Source organism: Eleutherodactylus coqui, chromosome 3 (genome assembly GCF_035609145.1).
Source record: "Eleutherodactylus coqui strain aEleCoq1 chromosome 3, aEleCoq1.hap1, whole genome shotgun sequence".
NCBI classification, from domain to species: Eukaryota; Metazoa; Chordata; class Amphibia; order Anura; family Eleutherodactylidae; genus Eleutherodactylus; species Eleutherodactylus coqui.
In genome coordinates this window covers 58221913-58248923 of record NC_089839.1, presented here as the reverse complement: position 1 = coordinate 58248923, position 27011 = coordinate 58221913, and the positions used below count along the sequence as shown (strand labels likewise).

Sequence of the window (27011 nt, the reverse complement as noted above, 5' to 3'; positions counted from 1 at the left end):
GGTAAGTTTGGGGGTCTCTGGGGAGCGCCGTTACGGCCGTGTGCAGCCGGCCTTAGGCCTCATGTCCACGGAGAAAATCAGGCCTGCCGCGGATTCTCCATGGAGAATCCCGCAGCGGGTCCCTTCTTTCCCGCGGACATGAGGCTAAAAAAAAGATTAAACTTACCTGTCTGGATGCTGCGGATCTTCCCTCCGTCGCGGACGGATCTTCTTTCTTCGGCCCGGCGGATGTGCTCGGCACGCTGGGCACTCCATTTTTTTCTAACTCCTGCTCTCCCGCGCTACCGTGCCGGAGAGCAGAAATTCAGGTACGGGTGTTCCACGGACCTGGCCGGCTTCCATAGGCTTCAATAGAAGCCTGCGGGAGCCGTCCCCACGGGAGACCCGCACTAAAAATGGAGCATGCCGCGGGTGTTTTCCCGCAAACGCCCTATGGGGCGCGGATCACGCTGCGGGAAAAACGCTGCGGATTTTTAATGACATTTTACCAGTGGACATGAGGCCTTAGGCTGGGTTCACACAGGGCGGAATTGCCGTGGATTTCACCAGCGGCAAATCCGCCTGCGGCCGCTTATCCCGGGATTAGCCAGCCAGGTGGATGAGATTTGTCAAAAATCTCGTTCACACGGGGCAGACAATCTATCGCGGCAAAGCCAACATTAGTCGGCGCTGCAGCGCGGATTCCCAGGACACAGAATGTCATTTTTTTTTTTTTATTCATTGCAGCCTCGCTACGCTCTATGGAAGAGTCGAACGCAACAAAAAAGCATGCGGCGAAGCCGCTCCGCGGGTTTCGAAGCTGCACTTATCCCGCGAAAATCTCGCAGTATTTCGCTGTGGCAAAACAGCAAGATTTCCGCGGTGAAACAGTCCCATGGGAACCCAGCATTAGGGGTCCCACACACTTGCGTTTTTTTAATGCTGCGGTATCGCTGCGTTTTTTTTAACGCGATTGTCAATAGGACTTTCTAATGTTAAAAACGCATCCCAATTTTGTGCTTTGCAATTTTTGTGCGATACTTTTTTAACTTTAGAAAGTCCCGTTGACAATCGCGGTAAAAAAGTGCAGCGTTAAAAAAAGCGTGTGGGAGCCATTACCGCTACTGAAATCAATAGGCAATTTACTATAGCCGTCTTTTTCTGTTCTATGGGCGCCTTCGAACTTGCGATAAAATCGTGAGGTTTTCAATGATTTTCAATGGTTTCATTCCCGTTTGCGATGTTTTCACTAATACGACTTAGAGTTTAACAAACATCGCAGCATGTCCTTTCTGCATTTCCCTACGGAGCCTCCTTTTTATCGCATCGCAAAGCACGAACTTGCAATTTTCGTGCAAGGCGTTTTCAACATTAGAAACTCCTATTGTCTATGGCGAGAAAAACATGCAAGAAAATCGATGTTTTTGCAAGAAAAAGAATTGCTGGCGCTCAGACATCTCATGAGCAAAACTGCGATTTTGCCGCCATTTTCTTAAGGCGATATTGCGATCGCCAGTATGAAAGAGCCCTTAGGAAGTAACAGAAAAGCAAAACGCTCATGTGAACCCAGCCTTTGGCCGTGTGTAACACAGCTTTTTACCGCTATGTGAGCCGGCGTATCGCAGCATATGGCAGCGATTTTTCACTGCGCATGTCAGCGTATCTCACACACGCTGCCGTGTTTTTTTTTTCACAGTTCCCGCTGTCGCTTAACATATTCACGCGCCCATAGAGAACAACAGGGCTCTATCATGCGTAATACGCGGTAAAATAGAACATGCTGCGTTCTTTTATATGCAATGTATATACTTTCACTGACTCCATTCACCGTGTAAGGGCTAATGCCCACAGGCGGATTTCTGCCGCAGCTATTAGGTTCTATTGAAGCTAATGGCTCAATGTTCCGCAGCGTGAAAAAAAATGCGGCATGCTCCAATTGTTGTGGAAAAACGCGCGGCTGGCTTCCATTGTAGTCAATGGAAACTTGCCATCACGATATACTTCCGCTGTGAGCACAGCGAAAGTATCGCATGATTACGCGTCCCCGGCCACCGCGTCATCCTGCACTGCCAGCGCATGGACGCCGGCTCAGCAGGCGGGATGCGCACGTCGGATCTGGAGAGGTGAGTATGGGTTCTTTGGGGGTCGCCGTGACGGACTCTGCAGCAATATTCCGCTGGTGGTGTCCGTCATGGCCGTGGGCATGAGGCCTAAGGACTTCTACCCACTAGCGTTTTTTTAACGCTGCAATATTGCTGTGTTTTTCAATGGGGCTTTCTAATGTTAAAATCGCATAGCACAAAGATTGCAAAAGCACAAACTTGCGATTTTTGTGCAATGTGATTATAACATAAAAAAGTCCCATTGGAAAAAATTCTGTGATATCGCAGCATTAAAAAAAACGTTAGTGGGTAGAAGCCCTAATACGCTACTAAACTACGCTGGTGTGCGCCTGGCCTTAACCTGAGGCCGGAGATGCCATGCATACACCATCTCCCAATGTACACAAAAACCATGCCGTTGCCTATAGCAACCAACCACAGTGCAACCCAGCTTCACTAAAGAAAATGAAAGCAAAGCTGTGATTGGTTGTTATGAACATCGTCTCAACGCTGTTCCTATAGAACCCCCCCTCCCACATTAGGCGCGAGTAACCATGACAACCCGCCTCACACACCTGCCCGTCCACTTTCGTGTCTTCACCTTCCGGGGCTCGCACGTTCCCCCGTGTCACACACTGACACAGCTCGGTGTCTCCTCCCATAAACACGCCGAGTACATGCGCACTGTCCCCCCAGTGACTGGCCCTGTCTCCCGACCTATAGGAGAGTGTAGTGAGCGGCCAGGGGGCGGCCGTGAGGGGCGTGCAGGGGGTTGTAAGAGGCGTGAGCGGCTGGTGTCAGAGCCGGGGAGCTTCTCCTACATACACAGAGCTGTGCTGTGCGGGAGCCTCCTGCACCCCATACATACAAGGGAAGGCTACATAAAGGGGGTCCTGCCATTACCCCCTCCACCCTCCATTGTGTCACACACACTATTCCCTGTGAGCCTGGGGAACTCGCAGCTAAAACCCAACACCCAGCAGCAGCAGAGCAGCAGCAGCAGCATGTACCCCAGCAGCAGCAGCAAGAAGAAAAAGATATGGAGAGAAGAGAAAGGTAGCTACCAGCTTCTTCTTCCTAGTCACATTGCCTGGTTCATAATGATGGAGACCTGCCCTCCCATCTCTGTGTCAGCTCCATCCCACTACCATTGTGCCTGCTGCTTTCTTCATGGGGGGGGCTCAGAGGGGCTGTATACCTTCACCTGCAGAGCTGACACTCTCTTGTGTGAGGAGAGGAGGTGGGCATCTCCCTCCAAAGCCCCGTGCCCTTGTCTTTAGGGTAGACTGTGACTTTTTAGTCACCTTCTTTATGGTTGTGGCCCAAAAAAAAAAAAAAAGTGTCTCTGTGCGGCGGCCGCCATGACTAACTTTTTTTTTCTGTTGTGCAATGTTTTTGTGTAATGCTCCTGTAGAGGTCAGAGAAAACACATAGACGTAGACTTCTATAGGTGGGTGAAGGTAAGTTGTGTGGTACTGTTATTGAGTAAGGGTGGGTACGCATTAACCACGTGTGCGCCATTTCCGTTGGACAGAGCACGCTAACACACAGGCAGTGCGTTGGCGTGTTCTGTTTCTCGTCCGTGATACCAACAAGTATGGGACACCTGGTGAGGGTTTTTTTTTAAAAAAAAACATGGACAATTGATGAAAAAACGGTGATGCGCGGATCCTCATGGCTCTATAATGGGGATGTGCGCTGTCCGTGGATTAACGAGGACCGGCCCCAAATGCTCTAATGTACCAAGGAACAATAGGTGGGGGAAGAACTCCAGAGGATCACCCATACCGTCTTTTTTTTCCCCCTAATTGTTCCTCTGGTACTTCATCCGAAATTCCATTTTTGGGGCCCCCATTGACTTCTTCCTCTAGATGTCCATGTGACCTAGACAGGTTGACCCAATACCTGAGGCTTTTATTACCGCCTCCAGGGACTTGGGGTGTGACGGACTACCTTATATAGGGTGACCCGTTCACACCTCTTATTATTATTTCTCCTGAACATCTACACACTGCGTTATCCCAGGAGCGCTGCCTTTGTTGAAAATGCGCTAATGTGGCGGAGGCCTAAGAGGGGCCACTTAATGAGCATCGATGGACGATTTAGCATGTTGACAGCGATTGTTACGGTCTTTTATATGTGAAAGATTATCACTAATGTGGGGACAAATGGTTGGTTATTAAAGGGGTATGCTGGCCATTTAAAGGGATTGTACCAGAATTTCAGGTTATATCTAGAGATGAGCGAGCATACTCGCTAAGGGCAATTGCTCGAGCGAGCATTGCCCTTAGCGAGTACCTTCCCACTCGAGAGAAAAGGTTCAGCTGCCGGCGCTGGTGACAGGTGAGTTGCGGCAGTGAGCAGGGGGAGCGGAGGGGGAGAGAGAGATCTCCCCGCTCTCCCCCGCCGCCGGGAGCCGACCCTTTTCTCTCGAGCTGGCAGGTACTTGCTAAGGGTAATGCTCGCTCGAGCAATTGCCCTTAGCGAGTATGCTCGCTAATCACTAGTTATATCCTATCCACAATATAGGGGATAACTTGCTGACTAGTGGGGGTTGGTTGTTGATGGCACCTTCTGCTTTGGGGGGCGAAGCCAGAAGTATAATAGAAAGTTTTGCACCCATTGAAATCAATGGGAGCCTTACCTTCTATTGCACTTGAAATCTATTCCACCCATTGAAATCTGTCAATTGCCAGGGGTACCAAGCAGCAGACCCCTGTCAATCAAGTATTGATGACCTATGCTGAGGAAATGGTTTCATTGACAAGCAAACTATTTTCTTTTGCCCCGCATAAACTATGCAACCAGCTGACAAGTGTTTATCGGCTGATTGTTGACATGTTTTCATGGGCCAGTAATTGGAAACGAATAAGCCTGTTTCAAAAGTATTTCTGAAACTAAAATTTTGATTACATGTTCTCAAAATAGGTGTAAGTCCAACTGCTTACGATCAGCTGTTGGAAGAGGGTTTGGGTTCAGGTGAGTGGTGTGACGGCTTCATTGAACACCAGGTACAGCGCCAGTCATTCTTTAGTGGCGGTGCCTGGTATTTCAGCTTAATCACATTAATCTTGCTGTGTTCTAAAACAGCCTGACTAATGGGCATGATGTCACAGGCCTGAGAAGAGGCTGCACTACTTAGCGGAGCGCCTCGGCGCCTTCAACCAGCTGATTAGTGGGGTTGCTGGGTGTCTATCTGCAACTGATCTGATATTGATGACCTTTCCTGGGAGTAGGTGATCAGTATTTTAGTCCTGGAAAATCCCTTTAACACGGACCACAATCAGTGCTGTGTATATACAAACCACATGTCTGCCTATACTGATAGGTCAAGTAAGCTATTCATGTATTTACCCCATGTACCACATTCCATTGCATTTCTTGCCCCACCATTCTTTAGTTGCATTAGGATGAATTTGCATGTTGTACATTTGTAGCAGATATTTCTGTGCCTGTGCTTGTAGAAATCCATGTGCTTGTGTCTAACCCTTCCCCCATTAAAATGAACCTAACTAAATTTGGGTATGTTCACACAGTGGATTCTGGCATGGATCTGCACCAAATTCTGTAGCATATTTTGTGCTGCGGATCCATGCCAAAATCTGCACCATTTGGATTTTGATGCCAATTTCAATCTTTGAATTGAAGGCATGAAGTCTACTGTGAATCCACATCAAAATCTGCAGTAATGGTGCGGTTTTTTAACTCTGCTTTTGGTGTGTATTTTTCCGCTGCTTAAATCTGCACCACTTCCGCTATATGTGAACGTACCCATTCTGTTACAGAAATTCCTACAAGAAATCTGCCACCTGTGAGTAATACCCTGAGGCCCAATGTCCATGGGAGGATTTTATCTATAAATCTGCTGCTCGTGGCCCCTGCACAGGAGATCCGTGGGCCTTGCTGCCCATAGGGATGTGTTAGCATGCAGATGGGATTCTTTTCCCGGCGTGCGGGTCGCACGCGCGGAAAGAAATCGCAGCATGCTTCATTATCCTGCGGGTCTGCCGCACGCACGGCTCGGAAGCCACCTGTATCCGCGGTACACCTGCAGCTGAATTTCTGCTCTGCCAGAACCGAGGAAAAGCATGAATTAAAAAAAAAAAAATACACGCTGCCGGCAAGCCGAGCACATCCGCCGGCTCGAAGAAAGAAGATCCGGCTACGACGTAGGGTAGATCCGCAGCGTCCAAGACAGGTGAGTAATAAGGAATTTCTGGCCTCATGTCTGTGAGAAAGGAGAGATCCACGGCGGGATTCTGCATGGGGAATCCGCGCGGACCCGAATTTTCCCGTGGACATGAGGCTACACGCAGATATTTCATGTGGATTTCTGCAGCAGATGCACTGCAGGTCACCATGGTAGATCACAGACTGCAGATTTTTTCCTTGAATGCTCTACAGATCATCCGTGTGCAAAAAAAAATCCACAACTAGCAGCGGATCCGCAAATGCATTTTAATGTATTTGCGGATGCACTGCGGATTCAAAGCTTCCATAGAGATAAATGGAGGCAGATCTGCGGTAAAATGGCGTATGCTTCGATTTATTATCTGCACGTGGCATCCGCAAATTATTTAAAATCAAATCCGCAGCATTTAAATGAAGTGCGGATGCCCAATGTTTCTCTGGGTGGCTAGAGCTGCAGATCTCCCACGTGGGAGACCTACACGGATTCAATACATAAAATCCACCCGTGGACAATGGGCCAAAGGGTGCCTTCAGACATGCGATAAAATCGCGCAATGTGAGAGTAAGTGCAAGCAGAATTATGGAACCAATGATTTTCAATGGTTTAATTTCCCTTTGCGATGTCTTCATCCATGTGATGTGGCATTAATAAGAAAAAAAATTAAATCCCAGCATGTCTTATCTTTCTGGATTTTGCTTTTTTTCAATCGCATGTGTTTCATAATGAAGCCTTTTTATCGCATCGCACAAACTTGCAATTTTTGTGTGATGCGTTTTTTTAACATAAGTCCTATTGGCTATTATTTAATGTGGGCAGCAGCGAAGCGATGCACAATTTTTCTAAAGAAAAAGCATCAAAACTCGCCTGAAGACAATTTCAAAATTTTTTTTTTTTTCCCACGATTTTCTTCCAGCAAAATCGCGATCGCCAGTGTGAAGGAAACCTAAGGTTAACTTCACATGGGTGAGTGCAATATTGCACTCGACAACATGTGATTTCCCTGCAGATGTTAAAGGGGTTCTGACATGAAGAAGAGAAAATTTTACTTGCCTGGCCAGGCATGTCCCCTCCATCCGGCATCCTCTTCTGTGGCTTCTTGAAGCAGAGCTTCCTGCTCTGTTCCGTCCATCAGCCACTTCCATAGTGAACAGACGGGCCCCCACAGCAAGCACGTCACAAGCAGTGCTTGCTGTGGGCAGCCTGTCCGTCCTGGCTAAACTCCTGAGTGCTGCGCATGCGCAGTGGAGACACGGCCCGTCCTGTCGGAGGGCACCTCTCTTCTGCGCCGTCGCGCAATCCCGTTCGTCGGAGGAAGACTGCCTGCTGGGGGATGACCCCTGCAGCACAACAAGACAACACAAGGTAAGTATTGTTTTTATGCTTTAACAGGCCAAAAATCGTTGGTTCCCTGTCTCCATTAGGCAGACCAGGGAACAATGGCTGTTAAAGCATAAAAACATTTTTCGTCTCAGAACCCCTTTAAGGCGTTTTTCTTTCTTGTAACACTGGAACTAGGGTTGTGGTTGAAAACTTTCCTGAATTCTTATGAAAGAAAATCTACAACAAATTCTACCATATTTATAATAGATACATTTTTATGAGTTTGAGTCTCCAGCAAAATAGGACTCCAACTCAATAAGACGGATCGTTTATGTGAACCAGAGCTTTGTTTGGAAGTGGTGCTGATTATCGGTCTGTGGTTTGATTGTCCCACGGCACAAAGTGCAGCATGTGCTGTAATAACTCCTGTGTGAGATGACTATGATGGGTCTTGCTCAGGCTATCTGTTGCTTTGGCAGAAGTTTCACTTCAGACCAGACGGATGTGAAGCTGTTTTTAGAAGAAAGTAGCCATTTTTACTTGATCCTGTAGAAGTCCCTTTAAGGGTGCATTTACACAGGTGAGTGCAGCATCTGTTCAAGAAACGGATATTGCACTTGCAAACCCCCAATTTTATTTAATTATTTTTTTGCAATGCTTTTTCTCTCATCAAAAATCCAACATGTTAATAGACCCACTTAAAATATTGGGTTATTCTTCCATGCAACTTTTGTGCATCTCAAAACGCACAGAAATTACACAAGAAAATCGCTCGTGTAAATGCACCCCAAATGGTCAAAGTCTTGCACCCAACTCACTAGAGACCCTGCATAGAGTTTCCGCTATAAGATTCTACACAAGGCGTAATTTTATTCCCATATAGTTATGGCTGTGTAGATTTAGAGGCTTCCTGAATTCCTACTTGACTCCAGCTCAATCTAGAGGCGTGTAAAACTGCATACACAGGGGCCCGAAAAAGTAAATGGCAAAACCTGACTTGGGCAGGTACTTGGCATACGTCGTGGTTAGAGATGAGCGAGCATACTCGTCCGAGCTTGATGCTCGTTCGAGTATTAGGGTGCTCGAGATGCTCGTTACTCGAGACGAGCACCACGCGGTACTCGTCTCGATTGAATGAGCACTGACCATTGAATTCAATGGAGCCGGCAATACAGCCGGCTCCATTGAAAGCAATGGGCTGCCGGCGATCGCGGGATGAATTGTCGGGAAGGGCTTAAATATATAAGCCCTTCCCTGCAATTCATCCAGAAATGTGTAAAAATAAAAAATATATATATACTCACCTTGTCCCGGCAGACGGAGTTCAGCGCGGCTGGCCTGCAGTGGGTGTGAAGGGGGTATGAGTCAGTCATGCCCCTGATTGGCTCAGCGCTGAGCCAATCAGAGGCAGATCTCACTCACACCCATTCATGAATGGATGAGTAAGTGTTGCCTCTGATTGGCTCAGTGCAGCTCTCAGCTGAATGACAGCAGTTCAGCACCACAGTGCAAGGGACAGCAGGAGAACATGCGGCTGTGCCCCGGCAGCTGAAGGGAGGTGAGTATCTATTTTTTTTGTTTTTTAAATCACTTTTAATTCATTTCCAGGGAATGGCTTATATGTAAAGTCCTTCCCTGAAAAAGAATTCAGGTGTGCCAGCGGACCATTGTCTTCAATGGAGTCACCGGCAGCAGCAGCGGCTCCATTGAAGAGAATGCCTGCATTTTTATTCTTTTTTACACTAAAATCTTTCTTTGTCAGGTAAGGGCTTATATTTTTAAGCCCTTCCCGAAAAATTCATCCCGTGCTCGCCGGCAACCCATTGCTTTCAGTGGAACCTGCTGTATTGCCGGCTCCATTGAATTCAATGGGCTAACATCGTTCTTCTCTGCCACAGCTGTTACAGCTGTGGCAGAGGAGAACGATCGTTATGCTGACAGGGGGGGGGGGTCTCACTCTTGCGAGCGTTTTGGTGCTCGCTCATCTCTAGTCGTGGTCCTTTTTAGATGTGCAGTTTATTTGTGTACTTTTTGTATGCATAAAGGAGGGACTACTTTACTGGGGCACTAACTTTTCTCACAACTTGCGCTCATGTAATCCCTGCATGTGTTTCATCAATCTTGTATACTATCATGAAAATATTGTTTTACAACTTTTATAACGCTTTAAGTGCACAAGGAGTCTCCGGTATTATTGTACCTTGACGCCACCAGGAAGTAGTGCTGGAGAGACCACTGACAGCCCGGTGACTCCTCCAGTGGCTGCACAGATGTGTCATTGGCTGCACAGATGTCCTGGAAGGTGAGTATAATTCTCCCCTCTGCTCCCGGCCAACAGTTGTCCTCCCCACTGCTGCTGTCACTCTGCCACGCTCCCCGATGCTGCTTAACCTTTCCCAGCCTCCCTGCTGCAGTTCTGTGTTGGCCGTGCACTCCCTGCTGCTGCTGATCCTCGTTGCTGCTGCTAATCACCGCAGTACCTGCTGCTGCTGATCGGGGTAGGTGTCCGGACCGGCCGCAATGGAGTGTGTGTGTGCTTAGCCAGGAGTGCCAGGGACAGTGCCATTGGGCCCTTGCCGCCTCTTTCCACCCCGCCGGCTGCAGCACACATCTACATCAAGGTGATGCAGCAGCGGCAGGACAGTGCAGTCCGGCTGTTCCTCGGTGCTGCAGCTCTCTGCTCTGTCTCCCTTCTGTCCGGAGGCAGCGGTTGGCCAGGCCACATTGCAGCATCATGTAGCATCAAAGTATTTTGAGATTTTTGCATGGCCAGGACGGTTAGGGATAATCTTCCAGTGAGGGTTATATTACTCACTGTAAATGGCACTGGAAAAGAATCCCTAACCGTAACCGTCCACGGGCTGCAAAAAATCTCTAAACACTGTGCAGCTAAGACCGTATTGACGTCAGCCTATGGGGATGTGCTAGGGGTGTGACGGGCGTTCCTGCATCCCTTCCCTGTGAAGCCCCTATCTTCCTGGTGGCGTCAGGATACAATACCGGAGTCTCCCTCCAGCTGGTCTGCAGTACCCTGCCTGTAAGGCCAAGCTCACATGACCATATGTTTACCATGTTTTACATGTACTCTACGCCTGTGTGTAACACGCAGGCAATCTATTACATTGCCTTACGCAGTTCCACTGACATTAGCGGGCCGGAATTGTGTAAGACACAAGTGCAAAAAAAACATAGCATGTTCTATTTTGCCATGTGTATACGCAAGATGGAGCTCATTGTTCTCTGTTGGGGGGGAGGTGTGTGTGTTTTTTACACACCCGCGCCCATATGCAATTATGTATGGCCGGCAGTTATACCCGTCATTGCTAAGCAGCGACGCAGAAAATCTAAACAAAAAACCACATGTACTGTGAATGGAAGCACACGGGAATACGCAGTCATGCGCAGTACAATTTTGCGGCTGTATACGGGGTCATGCTCAGCTGCACAACACAGCAGGAGACCCACAAAATTTTACACTTATGGCCATGTGACCCCCAGGCTTTGGTAGTAACTGAGGCGTTTGCTTGGCTGTGGGGAAGGGGCTGTTTTCACAGGCTGCTTCCCTCACAATCTTGCAGATCTGCAATCTCTGCCTTTCCTGGTGTTGCAGCATGTCTCTACGTACATATATTATATTGAGTTTACTAATAGAGATGAGCGAGCACCAAAATGCTCGAGTGCTCGTTACTCGAGTCGAACTTTCAGTGATGCTCGAGAGTTCGTTTTGAGTAACGAATTCCATTGAGGTCAATGGGCGACTCGAGCATTTTTGTATATGACTGGTGCTCCGCTAAGGTTTTCATTTGTGAAAATCTTAGCAAATCACCACAGTCATGTAAAAAACACAGAAATGGATAGGGCAGGCGAGGAGCAACATGCAGGGCTGCATTTCGGGCTCCGAGGTCTCACTATTAAGCCACAATAGTGGCAAGAGTGAGACCCCCCCCCCCCCCACTGTCAGCATAACGATCGTTCTCCTCTGCCACAGCTGTAACAGCTGTGGCAGAGAAGAACGATGTTAGCCCATTGAATTCTATGGAGCCGGCAATACAGCCGGCTCCATTGAAAGCAATGGGCTGCCGGCGAGCGAGGTATGACTTTTCGGGAAGGGCTTAAAAATATAAGCCCTTACCTGAAAAAGAAAGGTTTTAGTGTAAAAAAGAATAAAAATGCAGGCATTCTCTTCAATGGAGCTGCTGCTGCTGCCGGCGACTCCATTGAAGACAATGGTCCGCTGGCACACCTGAATTCTTTTTCAGGGAAGCGCTTTACATATAAGCCATTCCCTGGAAATGAATTAAAAGTGATTTAAAAAAACAAAAAAAATAGATACTCGCCTCCCTTCAGCTGCGGGGGCACAGCCGCGTCTTCTCCTGCTGTCCCCTGCACTGTGGTGCTGAACTGTTGTCATTCAGCTGAGAGCTGCGCTGAGCCAATCAGAGGCAGCATTCACTCACCCATTCATGAATGGGTGTGAGTGAGATCTGCCTCTGATTGGTCAGGCTGTGACCAATCAGAGGCAGCTCATTCAGCAGGCGGGGATTTTAAATGCCCGGCTGCTGAATACTACAGAGAGCAGTTCGGGAGAACTGCCAGCTGGCCGCAGCTGAACTCCGGCTGCCGGGACCAGGTGAGTATATATATTTTTTTGTTGTTTTTACACATTTCTGGATGAACTGCAGGGAAGGGCTTATATATTTAAGCCCTTCCCCAAAATTCATTGTGCGATCGCCTGCAGCCCATTGCTTTCAATGGAGCCGGCTATATTGCTGGCTCCATTGAATTCAATGGGCTAACATCGTTGTGCCGGAACAAGGTGAGTGTATGTATGTATGTATGTATGTATGTATGTATGTATATATATATATATATATATTTATATATTTATTATTTTTTTTTTTACACATTTTAGGATGATTTTCAGGTAAGGGCTTATGTTTTTAAGCCCTTCCCGAAAATTCATCCCGCGCTAGCCGGCAGCCCATTGCTTTCAATGGAGCCGGCTGTATTGCCGGCTCCATTGAATTCAATGGTCAGTGCTCGTTTAATCGAGACGAGTACCGCGTGGTGCTCGTCTCGAGTAACGAGCATCTCGAGCACCCTAATACTCGAACGAGCATCAAGCTCGGACGAGTATGCTCGCTCATCTCTATTTACTAACAATTTGGCCAGAATGTCTCTGAATGCCTATTTCTTACAATTGTCCTGGGACAGAAGAGGGGCAGGCATTCAGAAATTGCCTTCCTGCTGACTGGACCAGAGACAAAGCAATACAGATTGAAAATGAAGGGAAAGGAAGGACAGTGAACTGCTAGCAGAATGCTAGGCTTCTAACATGCCCCCTCCCCCCCCCCCCCCCACACACCTGAAAGTGGATTGCAAACAGCAGGACAGCGGAAAAATGGGGAAGACTACCTGAAAATCTGAACTTGCAGATGTGGAACTGAGTGCAGATGAGGGTAGGGCGAACGTGTTAGATTTTGGAAAACATGGTATGATTTAACTAAGCTTCTTAAATGTACTGTTTACACTGCAGTAAGCCAATGACTGTTATCTATGTATTACCATTTCAGCCTTGTCTTCTGCTGAGCAGCGTCAGCACCTTGTTTGACAGTCTACTCCCCATCTTCACTGCGCTCCATTACCAACATGGCTGCTGATTGAGCGCCCTGTCTATTAGCAGCCTCTAACTGCAAGAGGGGAAAGCACTTGCACACTGCCGTGCCCAATATTTTGCAATGGAGGCTGCTGATGGCCATATTCTGGGATCAGGAGTACAGTGCACCCTAAATCCCTGTAGTGAATGTAGCTGTTGGTGCACATGCATGACTACCGTTCGGTTCACTTCTATGGGACTAACAGACACAACTGAAGATATTGCTCAACAGTACTGTTGTATCTTGTCTCCACCAGAAGCTAGGGGTTTGACAGCCTTTAGCTGGTGGGAACTCCCCAGTCACGCTCCTAGCTTCCGATTGGCTGTGTTGCAGTCTGGCCTGGGAACACTTACAGCAGAGCACACAGCGGCAGCCTGTTAAGGGCAGGTTTGGGATTCACTGCAGTCTGACTGACATTGGCATGCTCTTGACGGGCGGCGTGGAAGTGCAGCGTGCTTGTATCTTGCGGCACGGCCAGGAACCGAGTGACAGCTGAGCAGTTACAGCGCAACGTCTAGTTCCGTGCTGAGTGCGACAGGGAGAGTAACTGGCTGGACGTGCGGGAACAGCAACTATGGCAGTTCACTGTGGTTCTGTGTGCCTGCCACAAGGCATGCATTACATGCCGCTCGTCAACAGCTGAGCACACACTTGCCTGCCTGTTAGCCTGGCGCATTCCATGATGGTCCACCAGCAGCCCATCCCCAGCAGAGATAGAAGGGTGCCGGGGACGCATTCCCTGCAGCAAGGTCGCAAGGGGACATGGAACAGTTTAAGCAAAACCTACATGTCAGGAGCGGGAATGGAAGGACTGCACCGAAAGTGAATGCTGCATCAACCAATCACCACCTGTGGGTGTGAGCAGCCTGTCAAGCCTCCTAACACATGTCTTCACCCATTCTTGTGGAGACAAGATACAACAGTACCTTGCCCAACTATGGTAGATCCCCAGACAATTATTGGAAACCTGTAGATAAGCGATAAAGTATTTTGGTGGGATAACACCTTTCAAAGGGAATCTGTCAGCTTGAACATGTGGTCCAAACTGCGGGGATCATGTTATAGAGCAGGAGGAGCGGAGCACATTGATATATAATTATATGGGGAAAAATTCAGTGTGGTCCTATCAGTGATTGCTAGCAGATGTGACCACATACAGGGAAAGCTATCGATCACTGATGTGACCGCCCATTGGATTGTTGAGCTCAGAATAAGTGAAGGTTTAAATGAATAAAATACAACTTGTACTAAATATTTCCCCATAAAGCTAAAGGCGGTGGACAAAAATTTTGAAACGCTGTATAAAAATAAATGCCTTATGTTAGATGGGATTATAAATCATATTTAAGGAAAACGTGTAGACTCATTTTAAGTGGAGGTAATATTACACAGTTCCATTAGTCAGGAGTTTAGTTTCGAAAGTGGTTTTAATTTTTTATTTTTACATAACTACATAATAAAGATCTGAAGAATACAATTTTAGACTGCCCATGTGCAGGATTCCCGCAGCGAAGCTCGACCTGGTGCCTGGCCGGTGACCCCAGCTTTCCTCCCCGCCAGTCTTCTCTGCTGCGAATGTGCCGTCCGGCGCACATGCGCAGTACAGAGGATGCTACTCTGTTGCTATCGCGATGACGTGGCAGCCGTGACCATTCTGCAAAGATGATTGCAGAATGACCGCGGGATGGACGGCTTCCATTGGCTTTGATAGAAGCTGGTTATGTGTAGCCAGCACAAAATCACAGCATGCTACAACTTCTCCCCTGCAAGCGGAAAATCGCAATCTATTTCCGCTCCTGGGCAGAAAATCGTGTATTCTCATAGCATGCTATAGGCTGGACTTGCTGCGGAGTGCCGCTCCGGATTTCACAATGCAAATCCGCCCCTATGCAGAAGGCCTTAAGACTGAAAATAGTTGCTGAACAAACAACTAACCCTGAAACCTATCATGTAGGTTTTCACTCATTATTGTATCTAAGAAAATTCTCATTTGTATATAGGATGTTATTGGTATCAATATCTGGTGTCAAATCCCTGTCACCAGAGAAAAAGCTCCCCTGCTGCCTGACAAGTCCCGTGAGCGCCGCTGGGTAAGTATTGATTTATTTTTTTTTACTCTGGCAATGTAGCTAAGGAGTTTAGCGCTGCCAAAAGTACCAAGTTGTGCCGTGTTTTTGGCAACTCTGAAACCGCTTCATTTCATTCATTTCAATGGGCAACACAGGGTTGAAAATGATCAAAAATAGAACGTGCATAGCTGTAAAAGCGCAGCGCAGAAGACGCTGCATTTTTAGCCTTGTGTGAGCAGCCCAATTGAAATAAATAGGAGCGTTGTACAGTGTTTAGCGCTGTGCTGAAAAAGCAGCACTAAATGCTGTACAAAAATGCCCGTGTGAGGGAGGCCTAAGGTGATGTATACTTATCTTTTTATTTTCTCCTGCAGCTAGGGCTTATAGATCCTCGCATGCCTTGCGACAGTCACGTGACTTTGTAACACTACATGCGGCTTTGTGGCGCTAGAAAATCGCAGCGATATTGCACGTACCAACGATGCTGTATTGCGGCAATGCCGTGTCGCCCATGTTAACGAGGCCTAAGTAGTGTTTGCGTCCATTTAATTTCCAAACTTTAAGGAGGTGGAAGGAGTGGTGGCTTGTCTGCAGTGACAGCTGCGGACGGGCTGCGGATCGGACGGCTTCCAATGACTTCAATAGAAGCCGTCCGTGCGGAATCGGCGCTGAAATAGGACATACATTTTTTTTTCTCCTCTGCAAGCTATTTTCTATAGCATGTCTATGGGCAGTATTTGATGCGAGATCTGGAGGCATGCACCCCTGTGCATTGGGCCTAAGATATGAAGTAAACACAAGTTTGGCAGAAAAGCTCTCAGCCATACAGGGATCAAAAGGGCAGCTCAGTACTAATGGTCAAAATCCCATGCATTTTGTATGGTGTTTCCATATTTTTGTCAACTCCCTGTATATCAATTTGCTCAGCTTCTACTGCCCTAGAACGTGCTGCTTGCAGTTTGGATGACCTGTTCAAGCTGACAGACTCCCTTTTTAAAGGGGTTCTGTCATTAGAAAAAGAAGTTCTATACTTGTCTATTCCTCCCAGGCAGTCATCTTACCCTATTTTTTTTTTTTTTTTTTTCTAATGACAAAACCCCTTTAAGGTTTCCACAACATCTTGTCTTTCAGAGCACATATGAATTTGTTGGAGTAATGTTGTGAAGCACCAGAGGATGTCAGTGTATTACACGTAGGAAGAGACACCATGAACTCTGGTATAGAGTCAAGGTTCAGTTGGGAGGAAAATTGTACTCTGAAATGGCCTATAGTAAAATGCTGGGCAAAGTCTCGCTCAGCAGGGTATTTTTTTTTTTATTTTTTTTTTCCCAGACAACTTTATTTTTTTTTTCTTTTAGACAAACTAGAAGGCAAAAAGTAATCAGGACATTTATAAGTAACTTGTAGGTCAAAATACTAATATAAATAAATTGGCAGTATTTACTGTTACAGTAGCTAAAATCACAAGCTGCAAAATCTACTCTGCCTTTCAAAACTTAATGGACATATTGGCTTTTTTTCTTTTCCTTTTTTTTTTTTAATCTTCCCTTTGTATAAACAACAATGTCAGAAGAATGTGTACATCATCTCTGTCTAGGCATCCTTAGGCCTAATGCCCACGGCCGGATTTCCGCCGTGTAAAACGTGACAGAAATCCGCGGTGTTGCACCACAGCTATTAGGTTCTATTGAACCTAATGGCTCAGTTCCGCTGTGGAATTCCACGGCATGTCCTATTTGCAGCGCGTATACGTGCAGACTGCTTCCATTGTAGTCAATGGAAGCCGCCCATCACGCTATACTTCCGCTGTAGCAAAGCGGAAGTATAGCGTGAATACACGCCCCGCCCACCGCTGGCTGTATCATGACGCTACCGGCGGATCATGTGACACCGCCGGCGCGTCATGCAGGACTTCGTGCAGCCGATCCGGAGGTGAGCATGGGGTCTTTTGGGGGACGCCGTGGCTGACATCGCTCCAGTATTCCGCTTGCGGAGCCCATCACGGCCATGTTCATAAGGCCTTAGGCTGGATCCATACGGGCCAGAATTGCCGCAGAACTTCCATGCGGAAGGTCCACACAGCAATTCTGCCCGCGGCTCCTAATTTCGGAATTAGTCAGTAAAGTGAATGAGATTTTGTAAAAACCTTATACACACGCTACCGCCAAGCCGCACGAAAATTGACATGCGGCACGGAATTAAATTCCGCAGCATGTCAATTTTTTTTTTCTCTTTTCTGCAGCGGCCGCTCTATAAGGAGAGGAGGCTGTAGCGGAATGCAGACGGTGAAACCGCTCCAAAACCCGTGGCTTAAGGGTGCGGATTTTCAAGCTGCGCTTTTCCTGTGCAATTTTTGAAGTTTTTCGGTGCTGCCATTCCGCGTGAATTCCGCTAAAATTCTGTTTTGTTTGACCCTAGCCTTAGGGTCCAGTTTTTATTTTTATTTTTTCAATGTGCAGTGAAAAATCAAGGCTAAGGCCTCCCACACACAGGCGTTTGCAAAAACGCAATGTTTTTCAGCGCTGCATTTACTGCAGATTCAGCCCGGTTTCAACAGGGCTGGCATTCTTTATGCCAGCATTCTTTATGCGTTTTTTCAGCACAGCTGTCAAATTTTAACCTCTCCTCTACCCACGGGCTAGGAATGTGCCTGATCGGTGGGGGCTGACCCCCACTAATCAGGAGAACAGGGATCTCTTGTTCCCCTGTATGAATTTGTATGGCGCTCAAGCATACATGCTGCCTTTATATTCTCCTCTATGGGACTGCTAAAGATGGCAGAGTGCTATAGCCAGCTTCTCCTCGCCAGTCCTACAGAGATCAGTGGAGTAGCAGTGTGCATGCTTGGCTGCAACACGAGTCATATGGGGTACAAGGGACTCCATTCTTGCAATCCATTGGGGGTCCCAGCAGTCAGACCCTCACTAATCAGACACTTAGCCCCTAGACGGTAGGTAGGGTAGAAGTTTTCCGTGCCCAAACAAACACAAAAATCAATATTCTCAAATCTAACAGATGTCACTGGGTGAGAAGAATTATTGGCGTCCCGTAAACCTATGTGAGCTTCTGATATAGAAGCTGCGAGGCAGGTTTATGGGACATTGCTGATTATCTACCGATCCTGCCTCCAGCAGTGGCCACGTGAGTAAACGACCCACATGGCCACTGCTGGGGAAGTACATAAAAGACCCGAGTGGCAGTGGGAGGTGAGTGTTTTACTTAATATACTGTGCTTATTCCTCCTTTCCCCACTGCCACCAAGGTTTTTGGAGAACTTAGAGCTGGCTTCTGTAGCTCTCAGTAAAACTGGAGACCAGCTTATTCATGAGGACCTAGTAAACACCACCCACCTACCTTGACTGAGGCAGGTCTCGCACAACCGGATTTAAATTGCTGAATCCACGATTGTCACCTGTGCAGACGATCCGCAGTATTCCGCACACATTGAAAGAATGGAGCATTTGATTATCTGTTCAGATGAGCAGATTGCATTTTCCACGAGCGGATTTAAAATCGCAGCATCTTTTATTTTTTTTGTGAAATCCGCACAGACTGCTTCCATTGAAGCTGGAGTCAGAATCTAGATCGCCTTGTGAGACCGGCCTGACAGTCTTCTAGCTATTACACTGCATACTTTAGAAAAAGAAGAAACAAAAAAACTGCCAATCAGAGGGTGGACAGGGTTCCTAGGTTTTTATGAACTACACTGGACAACTCTTGCTGAGAGATGCATGAACATATAGAATAAAGTTGGGCTCACACGAACTGGTTGGACTGCGTACGTGGATTTCCGCAACAGAAAATCACAGATGCACAGCTTATATGCAATGTTAATTGCTTTCATCCATAGAGATCTATTGAGGCCATCCTCATGGAAACCACGTTAAAATAGAGCATGCTGTGATTTTTCTTCCGCTTGTGGAATACGCAATGCGTACCCACAAGCGTGAAGGAGAATTTCAAAAACTCATGCTTTTCAATGCCCGTGTTTTACCCCAGATCCTCTGCGCGAATGGCTATTGCGAAATCCGCAATTCAAAGCTGTTTGCATAAGACAGCCTTCTGTGATGAGATCCCAGGTTGCTGTTCAGTTACCATGGCAGCCTGGGGCCTTGATGACCCTGAGACCGGTTGTGGATTTCCTCCTATTAAACTCTGTGGCAGGGCTCAATAAGATGCTTCTAAAGGTACAATCTACTACAGTATAATGTACATAAAATCAGTGGATTCTCACGTTTAAGTCCTCCTATGTGGATTAAGAAAAGGAAAAAAAAATTAAAAAAGCTTTAATATTTTTTGAAATTTACTAATAATGTTACCCCCCCCCCTCACTTGCCCTTCTCCCTCTTGTTGTATGAAATAGATTTTAAAAAATGGTCTTGCTTTGTTTATAAATATCCAATTTATTAAAATATCGGATCACATTATTTATCCTGTCGTCGAGGTAAAAGGTGCACAATACCATTATTGCGCTTTTTGATCATCCAGTCTCAAAAAAAAAAAAAAAAAAAAAAAATTTAAAGGAAGATCAAAGTCACATGTACCTCATGGTACAGTGGAAAGCTTGCAAACAAATGAGTCTGCACATAGATCCCTCAATGGGAAAATAAGTTATAGTGTGTGTGGGTGGGTCATCTAGTACCAAACTTTATATTTTTTATGCTGTATCACTGTAATACTTTTTATTTAACTTTTTTTTTAATGTCGGTTTCGCCCTACTTAGTTTTCCAATACATACGTTAAATAATGTCACTAAAAAATGCAATTCAACCCACCAAAAAAGCAAAAAGTCTCTCATAGCTATGTTGCAGGAGAAGGCAAAAAAATCAGTCAGTGGTTCTGAGAAATAAAAATAAGAAGCCACAGCTGTAAAAACTTAAGGTATCACCTCTGCTGGAAAGTAAGGAGCATACATGGATATTTTACATTTATAGGAAGATGGGTACTGTACGTCCTTTTTGTTTGTTTTTCCCTACCGGTTGCGATCCCAGCTTTATGCCACATTTAACAGCATATAAATAGGAGAATAGGAGCTAGGAACAAGACGTCCTGCTTTGACTTTACTAAGGTCATGTTGACCCTAGATGTAACTTTCCTTGTTTTGTCTAAGATGGGTGTTTAAAGACAAAATGTTTGGATTTTACACCTGTAATGTACTAAGTAATAAGTTTTGATTATGGTAAAAATGACCGTCTAGCTGCTGTATAGGGGATTGCTTTTTTTTATATGTAGAAAATGCCATTACCCTGTTTCCCTGAAAATAAGATGTACCCTGAAGATATAACATAGCATGATTTTTCCAGAATTTTTGAGGGTGCAAAATGATTTTTCAGGCTTTTTGAGGATGCTTGAAATATAAGCCCTACTCCAAAATTAAGTCCTGCTAACAGTTAATTAAAAAAGTCAATTTAAATAGTGTCCAGGCAGCTATGTAAAAAAGTTAAACCTTTTTGAACAAAAATTAATATAAGACACTGTCTTATTTTCGGGAAAACGCGGTAATATAATTTTTCCCTTTTTTTTATTTTTTTTTATTTTTTTAAACCAGGAACAATGTGGTGTGTTGGGGAAATGAACCTACCAGTGCTTCAACAAAATTCTGGTGATGTTATTGGTACTCTGATTATGAAATTAAGTTCTTGAATACTGGCAGGTTGTAAGCTACAGCCGTGTCATTTTTCTTACTGGAATAGAACTTCATGCTGCCATCTGAAAGCAGCAGAAAGGGGCTAAAGCTGCGTTTGAAATTGGGGCATTTTACAGTGTTTGACAGTGTTTGGGCTGCCTGTCCACGGGCGATCGCCCACGGATCACGCTCTCTAAAGCTTTCCATAGGATTACTATTGAAAGCGCAGCCCGATATCCACAAGCTGAGAATCATCGCGATTCTCCGCTCGTGGGATTTAAATCGCCACATGTTGCGATTGCCGCGATTCTCCGCGGTGAGCCTATCAACTGTCGTCCCCCCCCCCTTCCCTGCGGCGGAATATCACTAGTGGGCCTTAACGAACCCCATCATTGGGATTGATGGTGAGGTATGTTAAAAGTGCTGATATGTTAAAAATAGAGCAGACAGCGCACTAAAATCACAGATGTTAGAAACGCCCCATTGAAATCAATAGAGGTGTTGTACTGTGATTTTCTCTGTACTTGAAACGCTTTGGTAAAAAGTGGAAAAACACTAAAATACGTGTTTGTTTGTTTTTTTGTAGTTTCGTACAAGTATGTGAGATTACCCTTTTGACATCCCTGTGGAAAATCTCTGTGATCTGCCCGTACCTGCTGTTTTTCTTCTGTACTGTGGATGGTCTGCGCGGTGAGCCGTTGGACATACGCAATACAGAATTTTATTTATTTTTTAAACCGGCTGCTTTTTTGCATCTTTGTAGAAGGGCTGCGGATCAGACTGCTTTCATTGACCTAAATGGAAGCTGTCCATGCTGGAATAGGACATGCTGCAGTTTCTTCCCAGCCACGCCCTCTTCATGACTGGAAAATCGCAATTTAGTGCCCCTGGTGGACATGGTAAAATAAATTTGCATAGCATGTCTATGGCCAGTGCTTGCTGTGAAGGGAAAATCGCAGCATGTCCCATTTTATCACAGTTTCTGCAAGGATGGATTTTATTGAAGTCAATGGATGCCGTCCAATCCACGACCTGACTGCAGCTGTTACTGTGGTTGGGCTGCTGAATCCATGTCATTGCCTATAGACAGCGCTGCATTATCTGTACTACGCATGTACCTCCTGGCTGGCACATCTGCATAACAGATAAAAAACACTGCGGACAGGTATGCAGGGGTCACCGGCTGGACCCCGTTGCCCTGAAGTAGATCAACTATTGATGGCCTATCCTGAGGATAGGTTATCAATGGTATTTTCCACGGGAAACTCCTTTAACTATTTCGTAAATGAATTTTAAAATGCCACTGCAGCATTGTTCCATCCCTGCACCCCTCACCTGATTGCCTGTTGACACTCTATAAAGGCCCATTTACACAGGACTGGTGTCAGGCAACCGATGCCCAACACTCGTCCCTGTGTCTCCGCGCTAGCAGAGCTGGCTTGCACACAGAGCGACCAGCAGGAGATTTCCCTTCTCTCACTCCCTGCCCTCCTCCATTGAGATAACACAGCGGATGTTTGCTATTAAACAGTGGCTGTTTTAGCTGCACGATGAGCAATGAGCTCATCGTGCAGTTTAAACAGCCGCCGTTCAGTAGCGAATGGCCGCTGTGTTATCTCAATGGAGAGGGTAGTGGAGCAAGAGGAGAGAAATCTCCTGCACTGCCCCACCCCCCTGTTGGCCACTCCATGACCCAGCCAGCACGGAGACACAGGAACGAGTGTCGCGCATCGTTTGCCCGACACTCGCCCTGTGTAAATGGGCCTTAAGTCACCTCTGTATATTAGTCACTTCCATGCAATGCTGCCTCCTGTCTGATACTTATCAGGCACCATCTTGATTTTTAGACTCCTCCATGCTTTCTCTTCCACTATGCCAGTGGTTCCCAAACTTTTTTAGCCATGGAGCCCTCTTTGAAGGAAAAGTTCCTTGGGAAGCCCCAAAGCTGGACAGAGGGTGTGACCTGGAAGGGGTTGGGGCGTGGCTTATCACACCTTATTTTACCTCTGTCCTACTAAAAAGGACAGGGCCATTTAAAAAAAACAAAAAAAAACTGGAGGGACGCTGGAGCACTGGATGGGCTATTTATATATTTAAAATTAACATGCTGCAAATTTAAATCCCACACCACGTCAATATCTGCATGGGGTTTGTGCAGATTTTTTTCCAGTGTGTGGATGAGATTTTCGAAATGTCATCTACTTTGCTGCTACAGCTACTGTAAATTTCCGTAGCAAATCTGTCTCATATAGTAATGATGACCCTCCCACCCCCACTTATATTGGTGGCTCCAGTAGTAATAGTGACCCCCCTCCCCTATGCTGGCCCCAGTGACCTCAGTAGTAACTGTTTTTCCACCACCACCGTAGCCTCAGCAGTAACTGTGTGTCTCCCCTCCCCCATTGGCCTCAGTAGTATCCTCACAGTAGCAATAGCCATATACTTGCCTCCTACTTGCAGTCAGCGCCGCTCTTCCTCTGCTCAGCATTAATCGGTGCACACTGACGTCAGTTATCCTCTTAAAGATTTTTTTTTTTTGGAACCTTAGGGCCTCATGTCCACGGGGACAGATCCGCAGCGGGTCACCCGCACGCGTGATCCACGCCCCATAGGGATGCATTGGACACCTGCAGGTAGCTAAATACCTGCGGATGTCATTTTCCCCTGAGGAGCGGATCGCGTGTGCGGGAAAACACCCGCAGCATGCTCCATTTTAGTGCGGGTCTACTGCAGGGACGGCTCCCTCAGACTAAGCCTATGGAAGCCGTCCAGATCCGCGGCACACCCGCAGCTGAATTCTTGCTCTCCGGCGTGGGAGAGCAGGAGTTAAAAAAAAAAAGTGCACGGTGCATGCGCGCGGCACACTGCCTGCGTGCCGAGCACATCTGCCGTGCTGAAGAAAGACGATCCAGCTGTGATGGAGGGCAGATCCGCAGCGTCCAGACAGGTAAGTAAATTCTTCTCTTTAGGCCTCATGTCTGCGGGAAAGGAGGGACCCGCTGCGGGATTCTGCATGAAGAATCTGCGGCAGGCCTGTTTTTTTTCCCCGTGGACATGAGGCCTTAAAGTTATACAGCTTTAAAATGAAGAAAAATGTAAATGGTTGCCTATCCCAGCGACACTCCGTCCCGTGCTGTAGTACCAGTGCCCGCTGCATGGAAAACAGGAGGAGTGGTGGGCGGACATGGGCCATTCATTGAGACCTCTCAGCCACTCGCAGGCTTCAGCAGTCATAGAAGAAGCGCTGCTTTTTCCCTTATCTTAATGCATACGGCTGTGGGCATGAGTACGTAACATCGCGGTGGTCTGACATCACATGGGGAGCGCTCTCCCTCTATGGACCCTTTTCATGCCATGATCTGTGTTGATCGTTGCATGTAGGGGGTCAAAAGCGGAGATCAATATTCTCATTGATCTTGGGTGTTGCAGCGGGAGTCCAGCTATCGGTAATAGCAATCTCCTACTGGAATATGGAGCGGGCTCACTTTTGATTCCACGCCGTCCACAGGACATAAGTTTACATCCCAGTAGGTTAAGTACCATGCTGCCATGATGTGCCACCATTCACCACGTTTCATATGGTATATACGTGTGCGTAATATGTGGTGACAATACGCCTGTGCAAATGAGTCCCAACTGTTCTGTTTATTTTCTCACACGCTATCGTAAGAACAGTGAGGCTGAGACTCTGTAAAATCTGTGACCAAATCCACCATCAGAACATAGGATGGCAAAGGGTTTGGATGCATTTTTTTATTTTTAAAGGAAAAAAATACAATATTACAGGTTATAGTAGTTGATCGATAGTTAGGTCATTAGTCCAAGGGGCCTACTCAGATTATGATGCTTCAAGATGGATATTTAAGTGTCTCCTAAGAGCTGTTTTGTCCTCCTTTTGTAGCATAATAGGCTGAACTTCTCATTTTATTGTTTTATCCCATCCCCAACTTCCCTGGCTGGGTTACAATACTATTATCTGGCCAAAGTTCATTTATTATACTTGGAAGTTTTTCAGTAAATGTTATTATTACTCAATAAACTGTTCTATTTAACCCCTCAGCATTTTTTATTTATTGTTTTTTTTTTTTGTTTTTTTTAAACCTTTCCTTGTAAGAGCCACAACTTTATAAAATGTTTGTTTGTCAACGTAGCCGTATGAGAGCTTGTTCTTTGTGAGACCAGTTGCATTGTTTAGTTTTTGATGGCACCGTTAAGGCCGCCTGCACACGGGCAGGTCAGACCCCGCGGAGTTCGACCTGGTGCCCGGCAGGCGACCCTCAGCGTACTTGTCCGGCGTCTTTTCTTTCCTCTGCTGCAGATGTGCCATCCAGCGCTGCAGAATCTGAAAGCGAGATCCCGGATTTAAGAATACAAATCTGCCCGTGTGCAGGTGGCCTTAATGTACAATATAATGAGAAATCTAAAACGGATTCTTTGCAGATTTGTAAAAAGTAGAACCCAAAAACAGAATGGTGGATTTTTCTTTTTTTTTTTTTTTTTTTTTTCCCTCAATGTTCACTGTGCAGTAAAAATGTAATGCTTAAAGGAAACCTGTTGCCTGCCTAAAACACCATAAACTCATTTATATTGTTGTTGGGGAAGGTGATGGCGCGCCAACTGAAAATCCATTTTCCTCCTATACTAGTCCATAAGAGCACGTGCACGGGAGCTTGAAAAAAGTCTGATTTTCGACTGGTGCTCAGTCTACAGCGTCAGGAGCCAAGAAGTTGGTTAATATGAAAAATGCCTCTCCCTAGTTAGTTTATGCTTCTTTGGGCAGGTGACTGATTCCCTTTTAACGTAATTCTATGGGTCAGTATCATTTATGGGGGTGCCAAATTCAATTAGTTTTGTTAACAAACTTGTTTTTTTATTTTTATTTTGCAAATACATGTAGCAAAAGATAGAAGCCAAGAAGTTGAATTTGAGGCAAATACTTTTTGGAAAGGGCTGTGTATGTTTATGTATATATACACTGAGTGCACATATAAAATGTTAGGCTGCTGTGTATGAGGAACATGTCAACCACCGAGAGGAGGGCAGTTTGGCTGAATCCTGAGGCATATTAACCCCTTAGGGTGGCTTCACACGATCGTGTTTGTGCGTACAGTTATGTGCACAAAAACACACTCCTATTTGAAACATTGGTTCCCTATGGTGTGCTCACATGTCTGTGTTTTACAGGCGTGCAAACGCAGGTTCCTGCAAAACATAGGACATGTGTGCACCATAGGTACGTGGTGCGCGTCAATATTCCCCAGCGGGGAGACCCCTTGTCACTGAACACTGACAGCACTGTCACAATGATCAGTGCCAAGAGGACTCCCCATGGGGAGTAAAGAATCCCCTGTGATAGCTGTGGCAAAGGATTTCTTCATCTCCGCGGTGAGTAAAGAATCCTCCGCCACAGCTGGGACAGCTGTGGCAGACTTCTTTTTTCATTTCTGCAAGGAGTAAACAATCCCCTGTGACAGCGGTGGCAGAGGACTGCGATGTTCTCCCATTGCTTTCAATGGGACCAGCACTTCTGCACTCCCATTGAAACCAATTGGCTCCTGGCAAGCCTGTACTCTGATGTCCTGTGGCGATCTGCTCCCTCCAGGACATTACGTTGTCTTCTGTGCATGTGCACCCGACGAAAACGTCAGGCGCGTGCACAGAATAGCTCACTCCCCGGGAGATTTAAAATCCCTCTGCTTCTGGCTAGCGTGTGTAGCCAGGAGCAGAAAGATATCACCAGGAGCCACTATATGCAGTTCCCGGTCACATGACCACTGTTATCCAATGGATACTAAAGTAAAAAAAAAAAAGTATAAAAGTTTAAATTTCATCTCTCCTCACGGATCCTATCCATGAGGGAGGATGAAATTACATACCTAAGGCCTCTGGATTTATCCATGGACCTTACCCCGGCTTCTGTGCACGCGTCCGTCGCCAAATTGGCGGACTTATGCGCAAAAGCCAGTGGATTGCCCGGATAATTTAAAATCTCCATGGCAGAACATCATGATCCTCTGTGGCAGGGGATTCTTTACTCCATGTGAAAGCAGGGCCGCAGTAACTTGG

At 46.4% G+C, this 27011-nt stretch overlaps 1 protein-coding gene across 2 annotated transcripts in view; it reads left to right on the top strand.

Annotated features, from left to right (window-relative positions):
• The first annotated feature begins 2878 nt into the window (after positions 1-2878).
• Positions 2879-27011, top strand: part of MACROD2 (mono-ADP ribosylhydrolase 2) — a 1963046-nt gene continuing 1938913 nt past the window's right edge. For both annotated transcript variants that reach the window (XM_066595626.1, XM_066595625.1), the window contains exon 1: positions 2879-3137. In XM_066595626.1, coding sequence (XP_066451723.1) covers positions 3086-3137 — 52 coding nt within the window. In that variant the 5' untranslated portion in view covers positions 2879-3085. The remainder of the gene's footprint in view (positions 3138-27011) is intronic.